The sequence below is a fragment of the Echinops telfairi genome, unplaced genomic scaffold, assembly GCF_000313985.2.
Source record: "Echinops telfairi isolate 266 unplaced genomic scaffold, ASM31398v2 ScPeMD7_7468;HRSCAF=8506_0, whole genome shotgun sequence".
NCBI lineage: Eukaryota > Metazoa > Chordata > Mammalia > Afrosoricida > Tenrecidae > Echinops > Echinops telfairi.
The window spans coordinates 41703090-41728625 of record NW_022111369.1 but is presented as its reverse complement, the minus strand read 5'-3'; the positions used below and the strand labels follow the sequence as shown (position 1 = coordinate 41728625).

The 25536-nt window shown below is 45.3% G+C and overlaps 1 protein-coding gene across 1 annotated transcript in view; it reads left to right on the top strand.

The window, feature by feature from the left end:
- FRAS1 (Fraser extracellular matrix complex subunit 1) overlaps positions 1–25536 on the top strand; it is a 593853-nt gene that overhangs the window by 367412 nt on the left and 200905 nt on the right. Inside the window, exons 20-25 of the mRNA XM_013004822.2 lie at positions 14146–14298; positions 14508–14654; positions 18967–19113; positions 21278–21418; positions 22414–22554; positions 24578–24718. Of these exons, the coding sequence (XP_012860276.2) occupies positions 14146–14298; positions 14508–14654; positions 18967–19113; positions 21278–21418; positions 22414–22554; positions 24578–24718 (870 nt within the window). The remainder of the gene's footprint in view (positions 1–14145; positions 14299–14507; positions 14655–18966; positions 19114–21277; positions 21419–22413; positions 22555–24577; positions 24719–25536) is intronic.

Sequence of the window (25536 nt, the reverse complement as noted above, 5' to 3'; positions counted from 1 at the left end):
GCTAAAATTTTCCTTAAAAGCAAGGATGGAGAGACTTGATCTCATGTACTGTAGGCATGTGATCGGAAGAACTAGTCCCTGGAGAAGGGATAGCATGTTTCGTATGGTAGAGGGTCAGCAATAAAAAGGAAGGCTGTCAATGAGATGGATTGAGGCAGTGGCTGCAGGGGTGTGCGCAAATGTACAGTTGGCGGATGACATGGGATCAGGCATTGTTTAAGCCTGCAGAGTTTAAGTATGCAGAGTCTCTATGAGTCAGCACTGACTTGATAGGCACCTGAAGACAACGCCATGTAGGTCTGATTGATTAAATTGTGCCTCTTTCCTGGGTTGTTCACTGAGTCACTGTGAGTTGGAACCTATTCAATGGCACCTAATCCAAACTACAACAAACCAAGAAGTGCGATAAAGGGTCTTTCCTGGCAAGATTATACCTTATCTGAGTGACCTCATTAGTATAAGCTTTCAGGTAGGTGTCGTTGTAGTCCTCATCAAACCCACTTTGCCAAGGGAGGTCCATAGTTTTAGTGGTTGTCTCTCAGGACCATAGATACAGACCAAATTCTTTAGGCAAATTTCATTTTAAACCTTACATCTCCCTCTTCACGTTCTGTGTTCTGATTATTGCTACATTTTGTAAATTATACCTGCATTAGACTGGGTTGACTAGAGAAACAAATTCATAGGCACTCATGTGTGTAAGAAAGCTTTATATCAAAAAGTAATTATATCTTAAGAAAACATCCCAGCCTAGTCCAGATCAAGTCCATAAGTTCTGATGCCATAAGTCTGATGCTAGTCCATCAATTCCTCTTCAGACTCATGCAGCACATTCAATGGTGCTGAATGTAGAAAGGTCACAGGTCAGTGGGTGCAAGGTCTTGTGGATCCAGTGGTGGTGGAAGCATCTCCAGGGCTCTCGCAGGTCTCCGTGAGCCTCTGCTTGGCTTGTCAACAGGAGGATGAAAGCAGAGAGAGGGAGGTGTCAGCTTCCAGCGAGTCATTTGTCTTGGTTGCGCCTCCAAATGAGGTTATCAAATGGTGACCTGATTGACAGGCTAACCTCCACCCTACACTTTGTTTATCAAGTTGACATGAGATTATGTAACTACTACAATACTTTTTGCTTGGCTCCTGGATACATTGTGTCTTCTCGGTTTTTACTGAGAAACCCAAACTTGTCTTTTCTAGATGGTAGCCTTGTTTTGATTGGTTTGTGTTCTTCCCCCTAAAGTCTCTTGAATCAAAAAAGAACAACAAAATCTGTCTGGGCAGAAGTACAGCCAGAATGCCCCTTAGAGGTGAGGAGGATGAGACTTGGTCTCGTGTACTTTAGACATGTTTCCAGAAAGACCAGTTCCTGCAGAAGGACATCATGCTTGGCCTTCAACCAGATCGTTTGACAGAGTCGTTGCATTGATGGACTCAAGCCTAAGAGCAATTGTGAGGACGGCACAGGGCCAGGCCGGGCTTTGTTGTGTTGCTCATAGGGCCGCCGTGTGTCGGAACCGTCGTGACAGCTCCTAACAGCAGCAGCAAAGTCTCTTCTCTGCCAAGGCTCTCCCGCTCCTCCTCAAGGGGGCCACTGTCCAAAACATCATCACCAATTGAAAAAGCACCGTTTTTAAACTTCACGTTTTATTACTGTTTTTTTTTGGCTCATTCCATCAAGTTCCAGTTTCTCCCCTTGATGCCTAAGCCCATGGTCTGTCTTGGGTCCTGACCTGGTTTGTGACATACTCACCGTGCAGAGTGCTCTTCTTCCCATGGAGCTTACCTCCCGGGAGCTGTCCCCTCACAGTTGCCTCAGTCCCCAGCCAGCTCGCTGTGCAAGCAGCAAACAAGCGTGCAACTTCAGTTTCCCGCGTTCTCTTTGAGGAATTGATTTCTGCTCCTTCTCTGACTCCGATTGCATTTTATGTTAGGCTTTCTTTGGACACATAGCCTTGTCATCACTTAATAAGGGTCTTGAGAGACCAGATGAGTGAGTCTAATTCATGGTTCTCCCCTACCCCCACCCCTACCTAAAACCGAACCAAACACACTGTCATGGAGCCGAGTCAATGCCACTTCTGAGTGACCCAATAGAGTGGTGTTTCCCAAAGTGGGTGAGACCAGCCCCTGGGGGCACTAGGAGGCTGCGAAAGTGGATACCTATAGGGTTTCTGAAACTATAAATCTTTACCGGAACAGGTAGCCTTATTTCTCCTGTGGAGCAAATGGTGGGTTTCAATTGACGACCATTTGGTTAGCCTCCCAATGCTTACCTGACAACGCCCCACCAGGGCTCCTCCTTCTGTCTTCCACTGTATCTTCTCTTTAGGGCCTGATACCCCTCAGACTTTTCGTGTTTTCTCACAGAGGCCAACCAGGAGGAAGACATGACATTTTGGGAGACTGGGTATAAGGCTTGAGGATATGTGGGCAGAAGCGGTGCTCATGTCCCTTGTTGGCAGCCAGAGTGGAGTCCTTTGCTCATACATTTGAAACTGTTAGTCAGCCCCTCCTCCGACTAGTCTGCTACCTTCTACAACCTTTTTTTTTTTAACATGTTGGTGAGTTTGACATCACTGTTGTGTTAGTCTGGGTAGACTAGAGAAACAAATCCAGAGAGACACTCATATGTGTATAAGAAAGTGCTTTATATACAAGAGCAGTTGAATATTGAGACAACATCCTAGTCGAGTCCATAAGACTGATATTAGACCATATGTCTGATACAAATCTATAAAGCCTCTTCAGACTCATGAAACACATACAATGATGCAAAATGCAGGAAGATCACAGGCCAGTGGGTGGGAAGTCTTGTGGATCCAGTGGCGTTGTAAGCATCTCAGCGCTGACAGGGGTCTCCACGTGGCTTCTCCGGCTCCAGAGGTCTGGCTCCATCAGCCTCCCGCTATGTGTCTTCTCCACAGGGATGTCTCACAGGAAGTGAGCAGAGAGAGAGAGTTTCTCCTGCCTCCAAGGAGAAAATACAGGTGTTCCCAGAATTCTCAGGAGAAAGCCATCCCCACACAGAGGCCTCATTGACTATGTCCTGATTGACAGGCTCACCTCCTCCCCTACACTCTTCATCTTCAAATTGATACCAGATTATGTAACTACACAACTGGTTCGGAATTTTTAAAAATCTAGCATGTTTTTGTGCAGTTGGTGTTTTTAAGGGTGGAAGACCCAACAAAAGGGAAAAATAAAATTAAAAAAAACCCAGGAAAACATTTGTTTGCTTGGTCGATTGGTTGGCTGTACAGCCTTTCTAGGAAGTCAGAGCCTCCAAAGAAAAGAACACGTGCTAATTTCTAAGAGCTTGTCGCTGGGCTGAGACCAAAGAAATACAATCCAAAGGGAAGGACAGAATGCTTCTTCCTCTTCGGCCGTCTGTGTTAGTTCCTGGTTTCCTCTGTATTCTCTTACAAAGCAGAACCTATGAATTCTAAAAGAAGCGTCAGAATTCATATTCTCCACACTTGGAATGGACCCGAGTTTCTTCCTGGAATCATTTCTGTTTTTCACCCGATGAGGACCGGCTCCCCGTGCTGGTATTTCCATCACTTCTGCCTGCGTCCCAGGTGGTTGCATTCAGAATCTAATAGGACACTAAAAAAAATCATTGTATGTCTGAATTTGCCTTTAAAGGCCATTATTTATCAGCTAAGGAGTCACTGCCCTCTAAAACCAACATCCGAACTATGGCCTCCACAGTACACATTTACTATAATATCTTCAAGCTTTTTTTACTTTGCTCCAAAGACTTGAAATAAGTCATTTCACTACCGGGTGTTCCCATCTATCATTATGTGGATAATCTGCCCTGATCCTCGTCGGGGAGCCTTTGGGATGTGAAGACAGCATCACACAGGGAATGGCCACGTGCAGGCTCCTCGCAGCTGCAGGGTGACACATTAGTGGATACTGCAACTGCTGAGTCAAAATACTAATATTTTATCTACTTAACATTTTAACATGCCTGCATGCTGTTCATAGTTAGAAAGCAAATGGTTTGCTGTGCTTGCTTAAGAACAAAACAGAAAACATTTATTTCAGCTAAAGCAAATGCTCCCTTTCCAGGCTCCCTTGTAATATGTTTGTTAATTTGCTTGTTTAAAGTGTTAACTCACTGGGTTTATTAGCGAGCAGGCGTAGCGACAAACAATTGGAATTCCATCTGCATCACCCTCAACACAACGCATACGCACACACACATACACACATGCATACACGCGCGTGTGTGCTTATACACCAGGCATCTGAATGAGGCTAAACATAAACGTGTCCTGGGTCTGTCGCCTTTCCTCGTGACTCTTAACTGAGTCTTATATTTAAAACTCTTCACTGTAATTGAAAGAGTGACAAACAAGAATTAGAGTAACAGAGGACTCTGGGAGCCGACCTCCGGAGCAGGCGCTGTTCTTAAGCATTTAATGAAAGTGCACACGCCGGGTAGACATATTTGAGGTCAGCCTCCTTTTCCTTGATTACAGGCAGAAGGTCAGATGTAGATGCTTTGCTACACAGATGGGTTTTTAGGAAGGTATGTTAATCCTCTCAGAGGCTGCTAGATTGGTGGGTTGGAGATTCAATTCCTCTTTCGCAGTAAGTGCAGTCTTGCTCCAGATGAAGTGGTGACGGTAGACACTTACCCTAGTGCCTCCTGTGAAATTGTTCCAGCCCTCACCTCTGGGGAGTCAAGGCATGGACGGCTGAGAAGGGTTAGAGGGGAATTCTCTTGGGGGCAGATGGGTGTGCCTGGGAAGACTGCCATTTTAACGGCATGATTCCGGGTGGTGTGGGTGCAGATGGTCATTTTTCAGATGGTCACCACCCACCAAGATGAATTCAAGAGGTGCCTGGGAATCAGCTTGTTTCTGAGAAAGGGTGCCCACAGGTCCCATGTCAGTGAAGTGGCGGATGTTGCAGCCGTTCCTGAGGATACACGGACACCCCCCACAGTGCCTGGAGTTGGGGGTCACACTACATCTTTATTGAGTTAGGACTGTATAGTTAATAACATTTGGCTGGCCATGGGGATATTTCTCTCCTCATTATCTCAAACTGTAACTGACAAGGCAGTTGCAAATTCTCTCGCACGCACATTGCCAGATAGCACCCCTCTCCTCTTGGCCTGTCGTAGATTTCAAAAACCAGCCGGTGCAACTCTGATCAACTGTTTCAGGCACCCCCAACGTCTCTACTGGTCTCCTAGTATTTCCTCTCCAATAATTTCCTTCCTGGGTTTAGGGAGCCCTGGTGGTGTCGGGGCCACCTAGTGGGCTGCTAACAGCAAAATGAGTAGTGTGAACCCACTGAGTACCCCTCACAAGAAAGATGAGGCTGTCTTCTCCCCTAAAGATTGAGAGCTTTGGAACCCCCAGGGGCAGTTCTTTTCTGTCCCATGAAGTCAGTGTGAGTTGGAATTAACTTAATGGCAGTGAGTTCGGTTGGGGTTTCTTTGATCCCACAAACCTGTAGGGGCCATGAAGGTCCTGAGTAGTGGAAGTGATTTGTGATAGACTGCTAACCTAAGGATCGGTGGTGCAGAGACACCTCATACCTCCAAAGAAAGGCCTGGCAGTTGACTTCCATAAAGATCAGAGCCGAGGAAACCTGAAGAGTACAGTGAACCCTCGCCACTTCGCACTTCGACTTCCGAGGCTTCACTCTATCGCGGTTTTTGCGTAACAGCGCATGCTCTGTCATTACTGCCACTGGTTGGCTCATACTGTACACGCTTCTGTCTACATCGCTACGTATCGGAACTACGTATCAGATGCATTTTTGCTTTTGTACAGTGTACTGTAATTGTTTGCGATTTTAAAGAAATTTTATCTAAGCCCTATGATGGCTCCTAAACGAGCTACTTCTTCTAAGCCTTCTGACAATAAAAATAAGCGCCAGAGGAAGATGCTCACCATCCAGGAAAAGGTAAAACTTTTGGATATGATCAAAGATGGCAAGAAAATCGTGGAGGTTGCACGCCATTTCGACTTGAATGAGTCTTCCGTTTGCTCCATCCATAAAGAGGAAAAAAACATCCGTGCTACGGCTACTTTCACTTTCAACAAGGAAGCAAAGCGCATCATGACAAGGAATCCTACTTCGTGGAATTTCATTTATCACGGTAGGGTCTAGAACCGATTAACTGCGATAAACGAGGGTTCACTGTATTTCTGCTCTGTACTATGTGACTTGTAATAGACTCCACGTCAGTGGAAACAAGCCAAACCAATCCACCAGGTACCCACGTAGCAACATGCTGCTCTGCTTTCCTATTTTCTCTCCTTACCTCTGATCCACTGCTCATCTGCTATCCACTTCAAAACCCAAACCAAACTCACTGCCAGTGAGCCAAAGCTGACTCATCGTGACCCCCTGGGGGTTTCCGAGACGGTAACTGTCTTCCTCAGAGCTGCTGGTGGTTTGAAAGAGCCCGTCAGGAGGATCGCAGCCCAGTGCATAAGCACAACTTGGCAGGGCTCCTGCTCTCCACTGCAAGGCTTTGAAACCGCTGGTCGGTGTGAGCCACGGACTTGCAGTTAGCAGCCCAAGGCATGACTGACAGTGCCAACCAGGGCTCAACATGGGGATAATAGCATCTCTTATCTTATCATTTCCAATGAAATATGCATGTAAAATAATGAGTACAATACCTTGATATATGAGGACACTTCAAAAAGTTCATAGAAATGTGGAATTAATAGATAATGGAATTTTCCCACAAGCTTCTCAGAGGAATCATTATGTTAAAAGCTCAATAGATGTAAGCTATGATAATAATATGTATTTTACTCTTCGGATATTACCCCTTAGGAAATATATGAAATGCAGACAAAGACTTATGCCCAAAGATAGTAATCATGACTTTAATTACAAAACTGGAACTCAGTGTTCAAATTACATGATAAATATGTTTTGGGATTTTATTTGTCTTGTTTGCTAGTGCTGGAACATTACGTAGCCCCTTAACATGATGCTTGTAAAGAATCCCTAATGACATGGGATTGCGTGGGGAAAAGCCCTCTGTGCCAACCTTTAGTCCTTTCCCATCTGTATCCATGTAGCTATGTCAAATCGTGTGGACATGGACTCAGAGGACAATCATTAATGTTAGTTGTGGTCGACTCTCAGAGGCATACAGTGGGGTGACTTGTGTGTTTGCTTATTCTTTGTAAAAATATTTTTCTATTTCCTCCCAGGGATTACTTCATCGTCAGAAGAATAAGTCCTTAAGCTGTTAGGTTGCGCCCCTCTTATGTAGACACGCACAGTGGCCACCTGCGGTGTGTTTGTAGGTGTGGGACTGGCCACTGGTAGCCTTTCAGGGCTGAGCCCCACAGTCTGGCCCAGGGAACTAGGTGTTTCTGGTTGTAAGTTAGAACTGGTATAAAACCTCTATTCCGTGTTGCTGTGATTTCTGACTTTTCCTGCACACCATTACTCACTTTGAGGTTTCTGAAGGCATTCTTTCTTACAACGTGACTGACTCAGAGACTGAGAACAAAAGGGCTAGTAAGTTTTTTATTTTATTTTATTCTCATCTGTTTGGTTTAATAGAAAAAATCCTGCAGGATTACAGGGTGTATCTTTTTAAATGGTCTTCTGTTAGGGGCTTGTGAAGGAGCCCTGCTGGCACTGTGGACTAGCTGTTGAGCTGCTAACAATAAAGTCATCGGTTCAAACCCACCAGCCACAACTTGGGGGGAAAGATGAGTCTGTCTGCTTCTGTAAAAGTTTACAATCCCAGAAACCCTAGGTAGGCTCACTGAGTTGCAGTCCACGTAATTCTGGATGGTGACAGTGGGTTTGGCTTTGGTTTCATTGGCGGCTGGTACTGGTACATGACAGAGTTGAAAAGGGGGGTGTGCATGAATGGCGGTCTCATCAGATTGTTGGGGTACAAAGAATCTATTTAAGGAAATGAATATTCAGTCAACTTTTTATAGCAAGGAACAAATATGTAGGTAAGACTTTGAGTCCAGTTTTCTAAATTCGGGTACAGTTTCCTGTGTCAAGTAAAACTGTAAACTAACTTGGATTAATGGGATGCTGAGGGCAACCTGGAGTTGATTATTTCTATATTTGCAAGCGTCATTTATCGACTTCTTCTTTGCCTTGGGTTCTCCCTCCATCCTGCAACGTGACATGGCTGGGGATTCGTCTGGTGCATTCTGGGAGCTTAATGAGGGGCCTGGGGGAGAGGCAGGGCTTTGCGTCATTTCAGATTCTGCAGTTCTTCGGCCCTTTGGGGTCTCCTTACACTAAAAGCAGACGCAAGCAGCCTTTTCTCTCCTGTGAAAGCTTTCAAGGAGGGAGCCTGATGAAGAGAACGGAAGGGGCCGGGCTTGTGAGGCTTCCCTACTTTTATCAGGGTTTTGAGGCAGAGAAAGAGGATTCAACCAAGAGGCGCAGCGGGAGAAAGCAGGTTACAGGAGGGTGAGCACTGAAGAGGAGCTGTGGTCAGAAGTGCCCTGTATGGCAGAGAATTGGGGTAGGGTAAGGGGTTAGTGGAGGGCACGGTGGTTTTTGTTAGGGGCCATCCAGTCAGCGACACACTGCCCAGTCTTATCCCCACTATTGTTCCCTTGTTTGAGCCCATTGTGGCAGCTACTGCGTCAATCCATCTTGTTGAGGACCTTCCTCTTTTTCATCTCCCCTCTACTTTACCAAGCATGATGTCCTTCTGCAGGGACTGGTCTCCCCTGACAACACGTCCAAAGAGTATGAGATGTAACCTCACCACCCTTGCCTCTAAGGACCATTCTGGCTCTACTTCTAAGACAGATTTGTTTGTTCTTTTGACAGTCCATGGTACTTTGAAACATATAGAGTTTTCTCCAGTTTTCCATATTCATCATCCAACTTTCACATGCTTATGAGGCAATTGAAAATACCATGGCTTGGGTCAAGCATACTGTAGTCCTCAAAGTAGCTCTCTTGCTTTTCAACACTTTTTTTCTATCCTTTATTTTTGTTAATCATTTTATTAAGGGCTCATACAACTCTTAATCACAACCCATACATACATAATTGTGTAAAGCACATTTGTACATTCATTGCCCTCATTATTCTCAAAACATTCGCTCTCCACTTAGGCCCCTGGCATCAGCTCCTCATTTTCCCCTCCCTCACCACGTCCCCTCCCTCATGAACCCTTGATAATTTATAAATTATTATCTTGTCATATCTTGCACTGTCCAACGTCTCCTTTCACCCACTTTTCTATTGTCTGTTCCCCAGGGAGGAGGTTATATGTAGATCCTTGTAATTGGTTCCCCCTTTCCACCCTACCCTCTCTGCACCCTCCCAGTATCGCGACTCTCACCACTGGTCTTGAAGGCATTATCTGCCCTGGATTCCCTTTGTTTCCAGTTCCTAGCTGTACCAGTGTACATCCTCCGGTCTAGCCAGATTTGTAAGGTAGAATCGGGATCATGATAGTGGATGGGAAGGAAGGATTTAGAAACTAGAGGAAACTTGTATGTTTCATCGTGACTACACTGCACCCTGACTGGCTCATCTCCTCCCCACGACCCTTCTGTAAGGGGATATCAGTTGCCTACAGATAAGAGGATGTGGAAATAGATCTATGTACATCTATTTATAGGTTTAGTAGTAAGGTAGCAGATGGACATTGGGCCTCCACTCAAGTACTCCCTCAATGCAAGAATACTTGGTTCTATTAAACTGGCATTCCATGATGCTCACCTTCCCAACAATCGCTGAAGATAAACTGGGTGCATAAGCAAATGTGGTGAAGAAAGCTGATGGAGCCCAGCTATCAAAAGATATTGCGTCTGGGGTCTTAAAAGCTTGAAGGTAAAAAAGCGGCCATCTAGCTCAGAAGCAACAAAGCCCACATGGAAGAACCACACCAGCCTGTGCGAACACGAGTTGTAGAAGGGATTATGTATCAGGCATCATCAGAACAAAAAAATCATATCATTTTGAATGAGGGGGAGTATGGGGTGGAGACACAATGCCCATCTGTAGGTAACTGTACATCACTTTTCAACACTTTTAAAGAGGTCTTGTATAGCAGATTAGCCTGTACAATGGTGGATGGCATTAGCTTTGGTTATTAAGGCCATAAGTGACCTTTTAAGAGCCGTCCCACAGGAGAATTATGGATGCTGAGAGCAGGTTATAAGTAATGGCATCTGCGGTGAGGTGTAAGACAAGGAAGTTGGGGGGTGAAGGAAAGGTGAGAGATAGAATGTGGTAGAGAAAAGCTTTAGACAGATAATGAGGAATCGGTTTGAATGTTGAGGTCAAGAAGACGGTGAAGAAAGTTAGGCGATAAGATGTAGAGTAAGATTAAGAATGGGATAAAGACTATGGATGGAGGAATGGAGTGTTTTATCCTTTGAGATGAGAGGAAATAAAAATGGGCATGGAGATGTTTTAAGGTAGAAAGGAACGAATAGAAGGTGCTCATACTTGGTAGGCATGAGTGAATTAGAGGAGATAACCTATTAGGACAGTAGAGTGCCTGGGTGGTGCCGATGGAAGCCTTTTCAGCTGTCAACCAAAAGGTTAGAGGTTCGAATCTACCCAGAGGTGCCTGGGAAGCGAGGCCAGGCCTTCTACCTCTGTGACACCAGCCAGTGGAAACCCTGTGGAGCATGGGCTACTAAGACCCATGTGTCATCACCATGACACCTGCTTGTGTGGGTTGTGGAGGGTGACGTGAGAAGAGTCATAAAGATGTCAAGCCACTGCCCCGAGGTTGGGAAGGAAGGTCCTAACCAAGCTCCATCATCCTTTAAACATAATGGACACATGATACTTTCAGTTTAAACGGCTTCTAAAGATCCCTGAGATCAGACAAATCCATAAATATTTATTTATTGTGCCCACACAATGCCCCAGAGATCCACTTACTTTCTCTTCAAAGCATCCCCTTGGCGCGTCTTGCTTTTCATCTCTGTAATTGAATAGTAGAGAGAGAGAGAGGTTCGTTAGCGTCCTGAACACCTGCAGATCATGTCCGTACCTGCCTGAGCCCAGAAAGCTCTGTAAGCACTTGCTGTAAAGAGAAAGAAGCAAAGGCTTTTCGAAGAATGGATTCTTGAATCGTGTGTTTCCCAGGTTTCCAGTCTGAATATTCACTCACATGTTAAGGTACTTTTGAAGTTTTAGGGAGCTCCCTTCTCCCCCTCTCGGATCGTTTCCCTGACACTGCAGGGAGGATATCAGGAAAAGAGAACGATGGCTAGGCATTCTCTGGCATCCATATGGCTAAAGATGGGGGGAAGGAGCTTCCGTTTTATATGTCTCCTAATACAGTCATCATTCCCTTTCTATTTATTGAAGATCTGGAATGAGGGTCAGTTTGGCTCTCGGGACAGCATGAATTGTTCTCACTATTGACAAAAGCCTGCTCTGTTGTCTGAGCGCTCCACGTTCAGAGAAAAGACAGGAACTGTCATTGGTGTGCTGCTAGAAGAGTGGGCGGTTTTGAGAGGACACTTTGGTTCAGTTCCTAGGTGGCTCTAAAGCAAGTCTTTGAGCCAGTTTATTCCGAGTCAGCTGGGCAGCTATAACAAGAATTGTGGGGATGGCATAGGATCCGGCAGTGTCACAGTCTGTGGTTCACCGAGTCACAAGGGGTCACAACCAATTCAGCAGATCTCCAGGTGATTGTTGTAGAGTCCAAGGTCATCCCAATGAATCCATAAAAATCACCCGAGGATGGTGAGAACGTAGATTCCATACTAAACATCTAGGGTGGAAAGTCGGTGTCTCAGCAAGGGGGCCAACCGAAATGAACCAGTTTGAAACACTGTTGTAAAGATCCTCCCCAAATGTCTCCTGCTGATAAGTAAGCTGAGCACCTCCTGCTGGGCCTGGGTGTGAGATCTGCTTCCTGGGCAGCAGTGAACACCCTTCAAATGCTGGTATCTGACAGCTACCACCGAGGGTGGAAAGAGAAAGTCCTGTTTCAACTGATTTCAGGAGGCAACAAATTTTGCTATAAATCATGATCTCTATCTACCAGGCTGTGTTAGACTGAATTTCCTAGAGAGATAAAATCAGTTTCATTCAAATGGTTCAGAAAGAATTTCCTATCAAGATGGGATTTTATATCAAGAAAGTGGCCCACCTCAGTCCAACTCAAGTCCATGGGTCAGTTGGGTCAGATGCTAGTTTCAGACCCTCAGAGACACAGCAGTGATAGGTAAGGAAGGGAGGCAAAGCTGGGAGATCATAGGCCGTTGGGTGGATGGTTACATGGATCTAAGGTCAGCAGAAACATGGCAGAGCACTGACAGCTCCCAGGGACGGCAGACCACCTGGATCTCCCCTGGCACCAGAAGCAGAATCCAAGCAAGCAGGAAGGAAAGAGCAAGAAAGAACTCTTATAAAAAGGCCACATCCCCAAGGAGACGTCATCATGCTATGACCTGATTGAGAGGTTGGACTCCACCCCTACATCCGCACAGGTCCATCAAGTTGACATAAAATCTAGCCTTCGCCAAGGCCTTGAGAAGTAACAGCAAGACATAGTTGGCCCCTGAGTGGTTCCGACGCATGACGACCACAGGTGTGTCCGAGCAGAATTGCGTTCCATAGAGTTTTCAATGGCTGATTCATTAGAAGTAGATCCAGCAGCCATTTCTTCCATGTTGCCCCGGGATGGACTCCATTCTCCCACCCTTTTGGATAGCAGCAGAGGGCATGAACCGTGAGCCCTAGTGCCATATTGGGTTGCATGTTAGGCTGTTAACCACAAGGTCAGCAGTTTGAAACCACCAACTACTTTGTGGGAGAAAAATGAAGCTGCCTGCACCCGTAAAGATGTGCAGCCTCAGAAACCCACCGTGGAAGCTCCACCTTGTCCTGTAGGGTCACTGTGAGTCAGAACCGACCCAATGGCAGTGAGGTCTCCAGGTGGAGAATTAGCAAGTTCAAATGAGCGCTTTGAATCCTATGGAGGCAGATAGAAAAAACTTGTGACCAGAACCCATACTTTTTTCCTAGGTCTTAATTCATGTTTTCATGTTGGTGGAAAGTTTAGGAGTTGCAGGGTTTCTTTCTTTTCTTGAGATATTGTTATTAGGTGCCATTGAGTCTGTCCCAACTCAGAGTGACCCGGAAGGACAGGATCAAACTTCCAATATGGATTTCTAAGGCTGTATATTGTTATGGGAGCAGAGAGTTTCATAGCCACCCCAAACCCCACTGCCACGGAGTCAATTCCAACTCATAGAAACAACATAGAACCATTCCACAAGGTTTCTGAGACTTTACAGCTTTACTAGAGCAGTCAGGCTCAGCTTTCTCCATCACAGCACCTGGTAGGTTTGAACCACCAGTGCGCGGTTAGCAGGCTCCTTTTCTTTGGAATTTCCATCCTCCAATGGTACAAGGGACTTGAAGAAAAATAACTAACTGAAGGTAGGCCAGAGGATGATTTCCCTTGCAATAGGAGTTGAACATCATCGAGCTCGTTCACAAAAGACGACATGATATGGGTGGCGACAACAGCAGTGGTGGCTATGGGACTTGTTCTGTAGCTTTAATCACAACTAGAACTACAAAGCTGCTGTGAGCAATGTATTGGCCTTGAAAATGATTTTTCCATTCTCAGTTCATCTTCATGCCTCTAGTTTAGTGAAGGACTAAAATTGCCCACCAATATAACCCAATGATCTGCTTACTAACCCTAGCTCCTCCTGACTGAAGGCTGACCCAGACAGGCCCAGTTTTCTGAGAAGGACCTATGTGGAAGGCACTGATCACAACATAGGCATGCTGTGAACAGGACCACTGGTGCTCTGGTTCTCACTGGTGCTCTGGGGGAAGTGTGTACTACCGGCAATACTGTCTCTCTTACCCTGACCTTTCTCTCGCCTTTGAGCAAGTGTCTGTCACCTGCTGCTCCAGTACTTGAAGGCTGTTCACTTGGAAAGGGATGAAGTCGCAGTCCCTGTGCTGGGCCTGAGCATTTGTTGAAAGCCTCAAATGCTCTATTTGAACAGGTCCCAAGCTTCTACTTTACCGACATATCCTGCCTTTGGGCTACTTTCTGGCTGTCTGTGCTGCAGTGTTGGTAATTGAAATCCCTTCTGCCCATTGGTGTAGTGATTAGACTTCGTGATCATGAACATTTGTGCCTTCTGTGTGCTCTCCCGCCCCTTGCAGACTGTCATCCCCTGTGCCAGCACTGCACAGCCAATCTCCACCACACGGGGAGCGTGTGCCTGCAGTGCCAGAGTGCCCACCACCTGCTGCTGGGGGACCGCTGTGTTTCTGATTGCCCTTCTGGATACTACACGGACAAAGGAGCTTGTAAAAGTGAGTAAGTGCTGGACACAGGAGGCCGAAGTGTCTCATGAGGTTCTCGGTGGGACTGTAACTGGGAAGACTTGACCTTCCCAAGAGCGTGAAGAAGAAGGAAGCATTCTGTGGGTCGGAACGCTGGGGCTCTTATCCACTCTCTTGAGGAAGCTGTTTGGAAGGGAGTCTGGCTTCACAGATTCTGTTTGTCTCTCTTTCCTCTGCAGGATGCCACTCTTCTTGCAGAACCTGTCAGGGCAGAGGTCCCTTTGCCTGCTCCTCATGTGACACCCACCTGGTTCTCTCACACATTGGCACCTGTATCACCACCTGCTTCCCTGGGCACTATCTGGATGACAACCATGTTTGCCAATGTAGGTGGTTTTCTTTCTTAATGAAATTTCTCTTTCTGTCTGGTCTTCCTGGAATATGAAAGGGAAGGTATTCTCTTGCTCTTCCCTATTCTCAACTGGTAACCTTTACTTTTTTTCAATAAGAGGAAGAAAACTAATCTACAAAGGCAATATGGATATCGTTACTAGTAAACCAGTTGCTGTCAAGTTGATTCCAGCCCATCTGTTAGAGCAGAACTGGACTCCGTAGGGCAGACTTTTCAGCCATAGGTCACCAGGCCTTTCGAAGGCGGTGCCGCTGCAGAGACTCACACTCCAATTCAGCTCATTAGAAAGCAGGTATGTTAACTAATTGTACCACCCAAGGATTCCAGGATGCCATTAGCAAACTACAACTCAGCTGCCTAATTCCAGTGCCAGCCTAGGGGTCTTCTCTGTGAACACCAGCTCTGGGATCTTGGGCAGGTCTTCGAACCTCTCTAAGTAAACGTAGGAGTCCATTCACCTTCAGATTGCTTGTAGCCATTAAGAGAGTTCCACAATCTTGTTTGTACCCCTTCAATGACCCAAGTACTTCTCTGGACTTAATTTGTTCCAATGAGGGCATTGAACTGGTCCATTCCAGTTCAACACACTGCTGAGAATTTGCATGTTCACCCAGATATACTGAATCAGAATCTACGTTTTCATATTTTCGAATCCAAAGTTTAACCAAATCCCTAGCTGATTCTTGCAGATCATGTTACAATGTGGAGTCTGTTTCAGTGTCTTGGGGGTAGATGTATAGATAGATTCTCAGCAGGGGTGGAACCAGAATGAACCGGTTCAAGGCCCTTGTTTTCACATATGCTTGTTGAATATTGACTATCAGCAAGGCTTTACTTCTTGCAAAGTGTTTGGTTTCTGCCCCAAACAGTAGTTCTTTTGTCTTAAATGAGAATGAACTCTGATGACATCTTATTTCTCAAATATAAGTCAGAATATGATTAATTACAGTGAGCCGAGCACAAAAAAGGAGCTGGGAGAAAGGAGGGAGAGTGCGATGCGGGATGGAAAGAACATGAGGAAATCCTTCACGGCTGAGGGAACATTTGGGATAGACTGAGGCAGCCTACTTTACTTCAATCACAAAAGTGTCATTTGAAAAAAAAATTCTTTCTCATTTTGAAAATGACAGCTAATAAATACAGGGCTGATATTTTGATTTTATGCTGTAGAAAGTACCGTGTTGAAGGAATTTTAGACTTGTAGTTAGGAGAATTGTTTCTTAAGTCAGGAGACTTAAGTTCAAATCATAATTGCCATTTACTAAGTTTTGTGACCCAGAGCCATAGATTGAGCTCTAGGCCTTAGGTTCCCTATCTGTAAATGGGGATGGAGGTGTTATAATAGTACCTGTAATGCACTGTCCTAATGGAGCCCTCGTGGTATAGTGGTTACACACTGAGCTTCAATCCACGTGGCATGCAGTTCAAAACCACCAGCAGCTCCACGGGAGAAACACTGGGCTTTCTACCCCTGTCAACAGTTCCAGTCTCTGAAACCCACAGAGGGTGGCTCTGAATCAGCAGTGACTCCATGGCAGGGAGTGGGAGTGCACTGTCATTACACTGAGCCCTGGTCCAAGCAGAGAGCACGTTCTCCGTAGAGACTTGCTATCGTCCGCAATGTGAAGGAAAATGAAGCACTAAGAGCTATTTCTATTGCATAGGGATTCAGAATCTTCCAAGGATTTGCATATGAATTGAAGTTCTGTGGAACTTCCTGTTTGACATCATCTGCTGAGGTAGTAGAGATGAAAACCTTTTCTCAGCCAATGAGAAGATTGCTTTTGTAACAGAAACTCTGCTTGGTATATATCAACTGTCTGTCAAACTCTGTAGATGCTGTAACCCAAGAGACACAGATGAAATGCTTGCATCTTCTATTCAAGAGTAAGAAGGTGTTGTTGGAAAAATGGTGACTTAGATTTATGAGGGCTCTTCACAGCAGTGGAATCACACACAAAATAAAAGTTTAAAAGGAAAAATAGCATTTCTGATAGGGAGTGTAGGTGACAAAACTATGCAGCACTGAAATATTTCTCTTCTGGGAAGCAGGGTGACCTCTGCACCGGTGCATTTACTGTGCCACCATGCCGATAGAATTATATACACAATTTCCGTTGAATTAGGGAATCTCCCAGTTTAGTCCTATGCTAAACTTTAAGTTTAATTCTTCTAAAAATGAATAAAGCGTATCCTTAGATTGGAATATTTCAGTCTGGTATGTTGAGTAAATAGTGAACCACAAGGTCAGTGGTTCAAACCCACTAGCTGCTCCAGAAGGGAACGATAAGGTTTTCTGTTTCCCTACAGATTTATAGCCTTAACAACCATATAGTGTGTCACTGTGGGTGGGTGCAACTCAATGGCAGTGGGTTTGGTTTTTTGGATCATTGGTAATATATACTACATGCAAGGTTCAAATATATCTGGAAGTTTATATATAATGGTTCCAACCTCCAAAGACAAATAAAAGTTGGATTTATAAAGTTACTGATAATTGATGCCAGGGGCTTATATGGAGAGTAAATGTTTTGAGAATGATGAGGGTAACGAATGTACAAATGTGCTTTATACAATTGATGTATGTATGAATTGTGATAAGAGTTGAATGAGCCCTCAATAAAAAGATTACAAGTTTTTTAATTAAAAAATTATATTAAAAAGAAATAAAAGGCAATACTAATGAAAATTAAATTTTTAAAAAGTTGTTATATCTATATCAGAACCAACTGTTAATCAGGTCATTGGAACAGAATTCTGTCATAAATTGGGGACTACCTGATCAAATCCACCAATAATAGTCAAGCCATTAGTACCCAATTCACTTTTCTATTTGTAAGTTTTTCAGTGGACTCTTTGTCAAAGACATTCCCCAAATTAAAGTAGACCATATACAGAAGTTCTAGCAAAACATGATTAAAGTTTAATGTCCTAAAAGCTTCCAACAACTAAATTACTCTTTCCTAATTATTCCCCAACTATCTGAAAATCCAGCCTAGAATTTTCCTAGGACACTAAATCACCAATCTACATTGTCTAATGTATATATTGTATCAATGGCCTTCCTTTCAGTAAAACAAGAAGACTTGCTACCTTTTATTGTACAGGGCAGTGGTTCCTTAGACTTGCTGTAGGCATTGGTATTCTACAGCGCTGGGTCTGACTCGATCATTCTTTGGACGTTTCCTCCAGTGCACACTTGGAAGAGGTTTTAGAATGCAGCTGAGATGCAGGTGTTTGTGTATATATAGTTACAAGATAAGTCTTCTTTCATTTAGGTGCTAAGTGTCTATTGAATAATCAACGATATGATGGGTAGCCAGCTAGATGCTGGGGAATGTTACAAGGAACAAAACCAACCTGGTCTTTGTTTTCATGAAGTGTACAGTTTAGAGGACATAGATGCTAACCAATTAGTTGCTTAAATAAAGCTGTTGTGCATGGCATGAAGGAGATGGACAGGATGCTCTAAGCGCATGTAGCAGGGAGACTAGTTCTAGACAGAGAGCTAGGGAAAGCCCTTTTGAACCGACGGAAGGAAGGATCGCATAGAGTGGCATCTGTGAAGACGGGATAAAATGAAGCGATTCGAGCATGTCATAGCAGAGTTTGAATTGATAGCAGTCTGTGACTGATTAGGTCAGGGGTGAGAGAAAGGATGGTTTCACGATGCCTTCCAAAGTTTACAGCATCGATAGCTGAAGAGGTGGAATTACCAAGTGTTAAATTAGGGAAGCTGAAAGCGTGTCCCCATGTAGGAATCATTCCTGAATGCCAAGGTGACGTGGCTGCTAAGCTTCCTCCTGAGCAATCCAAGAAACCAGGTCACCTCTCGGCCCTTTGTGTCTTCAAATATGGGATTCCCTGCACTTCACCATGAGGTTGACAGCTAATTTGAATCTTGGCATTACGCACAAGTCTGGAGTCTGTATCACCAAATGTAGGGGGACTTATGTCCTTGCAAAAGAAGTAAGCTTCACATAAAACTCGTGAGCAGAATCCCAGAGATCCTGGGATCAGGCTACATTATGGGGCGGTCTTAACAAAGGATTTCCATTCTCGGGTTTATCATGTATCTTCTCTGGAGAGGAAGATTACCCTGCTTTTATTTTGGAGAATGCAAATAATATTTCTTGCTTCTGTTCATCGCCAGGCGGGCTTGTGAGCCATCATGAAAGAGCAGGTTGGCGCAGGGCTTTGTTCCTTGGCAGCATCTCTCTTGGTGTGAGCAGTGCGTCTCTATTTGCAATTGTAATCATTTCGTCATTCTTCTCCTACCTGCTTAGCATGCAACACACATTGTCGAAGCTGTGATTCACAGGCCAGATGCACCTCCTGCCGGGATCCAAACAAGGTCCTGCTCTCTGGGGAGTGTCAGTACGAGAGCTGTGCCCCACAGTACTATCTTGACTTCATCACCAGGACATGCAAAGGTAAAGCTCATCCTAAATTTGAATAAGGATTCTTCTCCTCCTCATTGACACCTGTTTACTACAAACATCCAGTCCCTCACACTGGGAAAGCCCCCTGCACTTTATGGGTTTGGAAGTCCTCAGATGATAGCACAGAATTGTTTTATGTGTATTATAAAGGAAACATTTTTGAGTACCATCTGTGTCCCAGAAGATCCCTAGTGGTATAATGGGTTTCACATTAGGCTGTTAACCAGAAGGTCATCAGTTGGAAACCACCAGGCACTTCATGGGAGAGAGATGAGGCTTTCTACTCCCAGAAACAGGTACAGTCTGGGAAACCCACAGGAGAAGTTTGACCCTGCCCTACAAGGTCCTTAGGAGTCAGGTTCACCTCAGTGGCAGTGAGTTTGTTTCTAAAGTCAGCCATTGAAAACCCTGTGTAGCACTGTTCTACCCTGACCACATGGGGTCACCATGAGTTGGGGTCAGCCCTATAGCAACCAGGGAAAGATAGTTAGAGAACCACCTCTCCTTGATCCCATTCCATTTTCCTTCTTCATACCAGCTCCCTTCCAGCTTTCCCTCCGTCTGGTTCTGGCAGAGAATCAAGGGCTTGGAAATAGGGGTCAAACATCTGTCAAGTAAACTAGGGCTCCTTTAAGGCTTTCCAAAAGTGCATCCTTTTCCATTACAAGAGATTTGACTTGGTTGTCGTCTTAGGTGGTCTGCTCTGTTCAAGACCAGAGAAGCCATTCTATTCCCCCCTCTCCTTCCAACCAGAGGCTGTCCCAGAGGCTGTTGGTTGTGGTGAAAAACAAGATTATCACAAATCCTCTCCGTTGTAAATGATTTCATAACTCTGTTGGCAGTTTTCAAGGCTCTATTTTAGTCATCCCCCCCACCCCCCAGGACTGATTCAGTCAAATAAATGAGAGAGATTAACTTTATAAATCTTTTTCGGAGCACGTGTGCGGTCTTGCGCATTTACTTGCTTCTTTGGGACCAGCAATATTGAAGCAAGGCGGAAGGGAAGGTGAAGAATGAGAGGCTTCCCCAGCTTCTTAGGAAGGGAGGAAGAGGGCTGAAAGAGTGTCCAACACTGTAGCTCTTTACAGGAGTAGAAAGCCCTTGTCTTTCTCTCGCCAGACGCCTGGTGGTTTCAAACTGCTGGCTTTGCGGTTTGCAGCCCAACATGTTGCCACCATGCCACCAGGGCTCTTGGGGGAAACACTGGCATAGACTAATGTGAATAAAAAGTGACACCCACACTATCTTTCCCATTTTCTTGCAAGAAGAATTTACTAGCTGCAATACTGACTCTCAAAATGGAGTGTTCTGAGTGTGTCCCTGTTGCCTGCACCATTACAAACAACAGCCGGCAGGATAACAACAACAGTGGTAGCAGTGTGTATGCCTGGATTCCATAGGTCTGCGCTCAGGCCTGGTCATCTGTGTTTGTGATCATTCCTCCAGGTTACTGGGGTACACGTCCTAAGCTGAGACCAACTGAGCGAGGAACTGACCTTCCTGACTGCAGGGTCCTCGCACACACACTCTCCTTCCTCTTTGGCCCTCTTCAGTATATGCCTACCACCTCTACTTGTTCAGTTAATGGATGAGTAAATGAGTTGATTCTGGTGTCCTTTCTTTCTGGAAAGTTCTTTTATGCCCCATGTAATCCAACCATTGTTGGTTCTTTCTGCCTTGCTTAGCACCTGATACTGAGCCCCACATCTGGTGTCTTTAGTGCAGCAGCAGGTGCATTCTGCATTGAGTTTCTGACATCTAGCCGCTATCAAGCATTTGTGGCACCAATTGGCCCTCCCTCTAGCCAGCTTTGCATGAAGACTTGGCGGCACAGCACAGGAATAAAGCACTCTGGGGCCCAGGGAATAAGATAAGGTTGATCTGACTCCTCAGCAGCCTCACTGACAGGCAGGCCCTGCACAGACATAGCGTGATCCTTGTACATGCCCGTGTCGAACATAATTAGGAAACAGTAAACCTCAGAGAAGCACTCAGGCTTCTACAAGCAGAAGCCTCGTTGGCGCTCACTTGTCTGACATCTCTTATGTCATCTCCACTTTACCCTTTGCAGCTGCGTTCAGCATCCTCATAGATGAGCCCCTGGGACAGAGGGAGGGCAGAAGGGATGCTGATCTTACATGAGCTTTCTTTCTAGAGTGTGATTGGAGCTGCAATGTATGCAAAGGACCTCTGAGAACAGACTGCCTGCAGTGTATGGATGGCTATGTTCTCCAGGACGGGGCCTGCGTGGAACAATGCTCACCACCATTCTACCGTGACTTGGGCCTCTGCAAGAGTAAGTCTCTTGAGCCCCCACTCTGGATCATCAAAGCTGTGCACTCATCTGATTTTCACTGTTCTGCAGAGGAGCTTGGCTTTTTATTGAGTTCCTGGTTTCTTTCCTAAGGTCCTTTCTTTGGAATAATGAGAATGCCCCCTTTTCTTTTCCCATGGCCAAATACAACCTGCGCTGCGTGTGGAGACCTTAGGTGTGTCTAGCCCCCTAAACAGTTAACGAACTAGCCATTGCTCTTGGGCTTTCTTGGGAACTGAGCGGTCCAGGTATCCAGATCAGGAGCCCTGGTGGTGCAGTGAGTTAATCACTGAGAAGCTGAGCGACCACTCCATGGGAGAAAGATGAGGCTGTCTGCTTCTGTAAAGACTGACAGTCTCGGAAACCCACACTAGGAAGGAGTTCTCTGCCCACAGTTCCACTGTGCGTTGAACTGGACTTCATGCTAGTGGAGTGGTGGTGGTGGTGGTGGAGAGGTCTGTGGGTCATCATCATGCTTCTACCAACTGTGTCTGAACTCACGTCGCTTCTTTTGGCCGAGGATCCCCTCCAGATCCGCAGATTCTGAAATCTCATCAAAAGTAGACAGACTGCTTCCCTGCAAGGGAGCACGCAAGACTCTGGTAACTGACTTCAAACATCAGCTAACACTTCAGTCCATTAGTGCAGAGAGTCAAAGGCTGGTTAGTAGTCACACTAATGGGTAATTGCTGCCAGTAACTATATAGCTTATCTAATATTTTTCATTATTCCATTTAATCTTCACCCAAGGAGTGTGGTTGGTAAGGCTTTGTATGCCCACGCGTGTTTTCTAGGGTAAGTCATTGAGCTTCAGAGGAGTTGAGTGACCAGCTGCTAAGGCTGGTATTCACCCTCAGAACTGGGACTCCTTGGCACCTCGGCCAGTGCACTAACCAGTAGAATCTAGTACCTTCCCATGAAAGCCAGGAGCCCATTGGAATGGAAAGACTCCTGTTGACTTAATGTTTCTCTTTCAGGCTGTGGCCTCCCCTGTCTCCAGTGTCAAGGTCCCCAGGAATGTACTCGCTGTGAAGGGCCGTTTCTCCTCCAGGGCAACCGGTGTGTCCTGGAATGTGAGAAGGGGTACTTTGCAGACCACGCAAGTAACAAGTGCACAGGTAACTTGGAGACTTGGCTGAGTCCTTTGGCAGAAAGTGAGGGCATCACATCAGTCCTGGGTGCAGATGCTCAGGTAACCAAGTTGAGCATCTGAATTAGGAGGAGCAGGAAAGCCCAGAGAGATCAACCTAAGTAATTGATGGTTTCCCATGCACATCTGCCAATTGCCGATTAAATTGAATATAGGAGAGCAGACCAATAATTCTCTTGCACAAATCAATGTTGTCCCGAAAGGTCTCTATGGAGGCAGAGCCAATATTTTATGGAATGGACATGCTTCTATTGAACTACAGTGAGGCATCCATTAAGGGTGAATCATTCCTATTGACTTGGGCATTGAGTTTCCAGTGTGTCAACTAAATCACTTGTAACCCTCCTGCTGGCATAGTCCCCTGGAGCAATAGGATTTGGGGGACAATTTAGGGGCACAAACTGGAGTTTCTCTTATTGAACTAAATTAATCACAAAATCTTAATCTCCTTCTCTGTTGGCTCATCCAAGAGATTTGTTTCTTGACCAATTGTTTCTCATCATTTCTATCAAAAGGTTGATACCTGTGCCTTGCTTTAAAGAACGCCTGACACAAAAGAGTAATTCTCACTCCCTAAACAAGAACTGACACAAAACAGTAATGCTCACTCCCTAAATGTAGCATCTTACGTTTAATTCAATTTCCCTCATTTCCATTACCTCATTTGATATTTGTAATGACTAGGTAGATTGTAATAGACATTATAAATCCAGTTTTGAAAATGGGAGACAAAAAGAGACTAAAGAATATTAGCCAGGCAACAGACAACATCAGATATGAAAATTGAATTTTCCGATTTCAGCTCAGTGTCCTTTAAACTATATTATGATGCCTCTCTATAAGAAAATCTCAATGAAAGAAGCATAACAATTAGAGAATAAGCAATGTATAGAAAATTAGTAGGGGGCTTAGTTGCTCAGTGGCTATACTTATAGCTGTTAACTCAAAGGTTGGAAGTTAGACTCCAGTAGCCCTTACCTAGGTATTGTAAAGACTTGGAGCCTTGGGAATGCTTTGGGCCAGTCTCTAATCCACCCTATAGAGTTGTTACTATTAACTTCACTCAAAGAAACAATCATGTGCTTTTTCTCATCTCTAGCTCTCTTTGTGCATTTAAAGTTTCGTAACAGCAGCAGCAGAGATAGTGGCAATCCGATGGAGCATTCACTGTGCCCCAGGCAGAGTTGTAGTCAGTTTGCCTTCTGATGCATGTAGTCTTCCCCCTACCCCTGGCCTGGTGGTTGAGAAAAGAGCAGCACTGAGAGTTGAAGAAACTTGCCCAATGTGTTAAAAAACCAGGAAGTAGTACAGGAAGCCACCATTCATCTGTCAGTGTGCCTCGCCGTGACGGCTCCTGTGCTGCAGTGACCCTAGATGCTAGCCCACCACTGTTTCCAATACTAGCCGGCGGTGGATAGGTTTCATTCCTGACCAAGACAGACTCGGAGGAAACACATGGAGGCGATCTACTGAAAACAAACTTCAAGATGAAGCAGAACATTCTCTAGGGCATGCTAGAGTTTGAGCCCCTGAGGTTGGGACTAGACTATGTAATAACCACAGTGATGGGCCCCGACATAGCAAAGATCAGGAAGATGGTACGGGCAGCATTCCTTTCTGTTTTGATGGGTGGCCATGAGTCAGAGCCCCTGCCTTGGCCACAAACCACAGTAAACACAGAGGAGGAATGCAACCAGAGAGAGCCTACAGACTGTCTGTCTGATTAACTTCTGGAACGGTCCATCTTCCGGCATTGATTTTGGGCTGTAGTGCATATACTGGCATGCTCCCCTGTCTCTGTTTCCTTCTGAGAGTAGGCCAGTCTCCTCTGAAACTCTGTAGACAAACAGAAGGAGCTACAGTTAAGGGATGGTCTGTTACTTATGCTGTAACAACCCTGGCTGCCGTCCGTGTATTTCCCTCTCACTGGTGGTCCTAGGTGGGTGTTGGTATGTTTGTTGTGCCTCTCTGACATGTGCCTTCTCTCATAGCATGCCCTCGAGGGTGCTTGCAGTGCAGCCACTTGGACCGGTGTCACCTCTGTGACCATGGGTTCTCTTTGAAGAGTGGCCTTTGTGTTTCCACCTGTGTCCCTGGCTTCTCCGGCCTCTCTGCTAATGGGACATGTGCTGGTAAGTGCCTGTCCTCAGACGGTCTGGTAAATGCACTGGTAATTTCCCCATGAAAAGGTTAGTTTACAGATACAGTCACTCATCTGAGATGAAATGCAAGATTCCTGTTTTGGGAACAACTTGGTGCCCCTAAGGAATTAAAAACAAAAAACCTAAACTCACTGCCATGGAGCCAATGCTGACTCCTAGCGACCCCCTGTGGGTTTCCGAGACTATGTGTGTTGCCGAGAGCAGAAAGCCCAGTCTTTCTCCCGAGGAGTTGCTGCAGGTGGTTTCGAAGTGCCAACCATGGGGATCACAGCCCAACTCATAACCACTACAGCACCAGGGTTCCCTAAAGAATAAAGAGCTATCTAGAGAAGGTGGAAAATTGGGGAAACCCGACTCCGATGGTCTTTGGAAGAAGCAAAGCCACTGTGCCTTCAGAGTCATAACTCTCAGATGAGAAATGTAGCACAAACTCAGGTATGTTACCGCGACACACACCTTTATGTATAAACACGTACTAACATCTATAAGCGCCTACCTGTGGATAGAAAAGTAGAGAGATGACTGCCGGACGTGCTGGTATATTCTTTTTGCTTACTATGAAGATAAATGATATATAAGTTACAAATGACATGAGGAGCCTGCCTCATTAGGTTTGCACAGTTGAAGGGGAGGGATTTCCACCTATCTGGTTTACCATTCAGATTATGATAATAAGTTAAGGGAACTATCCCTCGCAACATATTAGTATTCTCTTCTACATTAATGACAAAGAGAAATCTAAGTCAATCTTAATTTCGGGCCCCCCAAATGAAACTTAGGAGTGCATT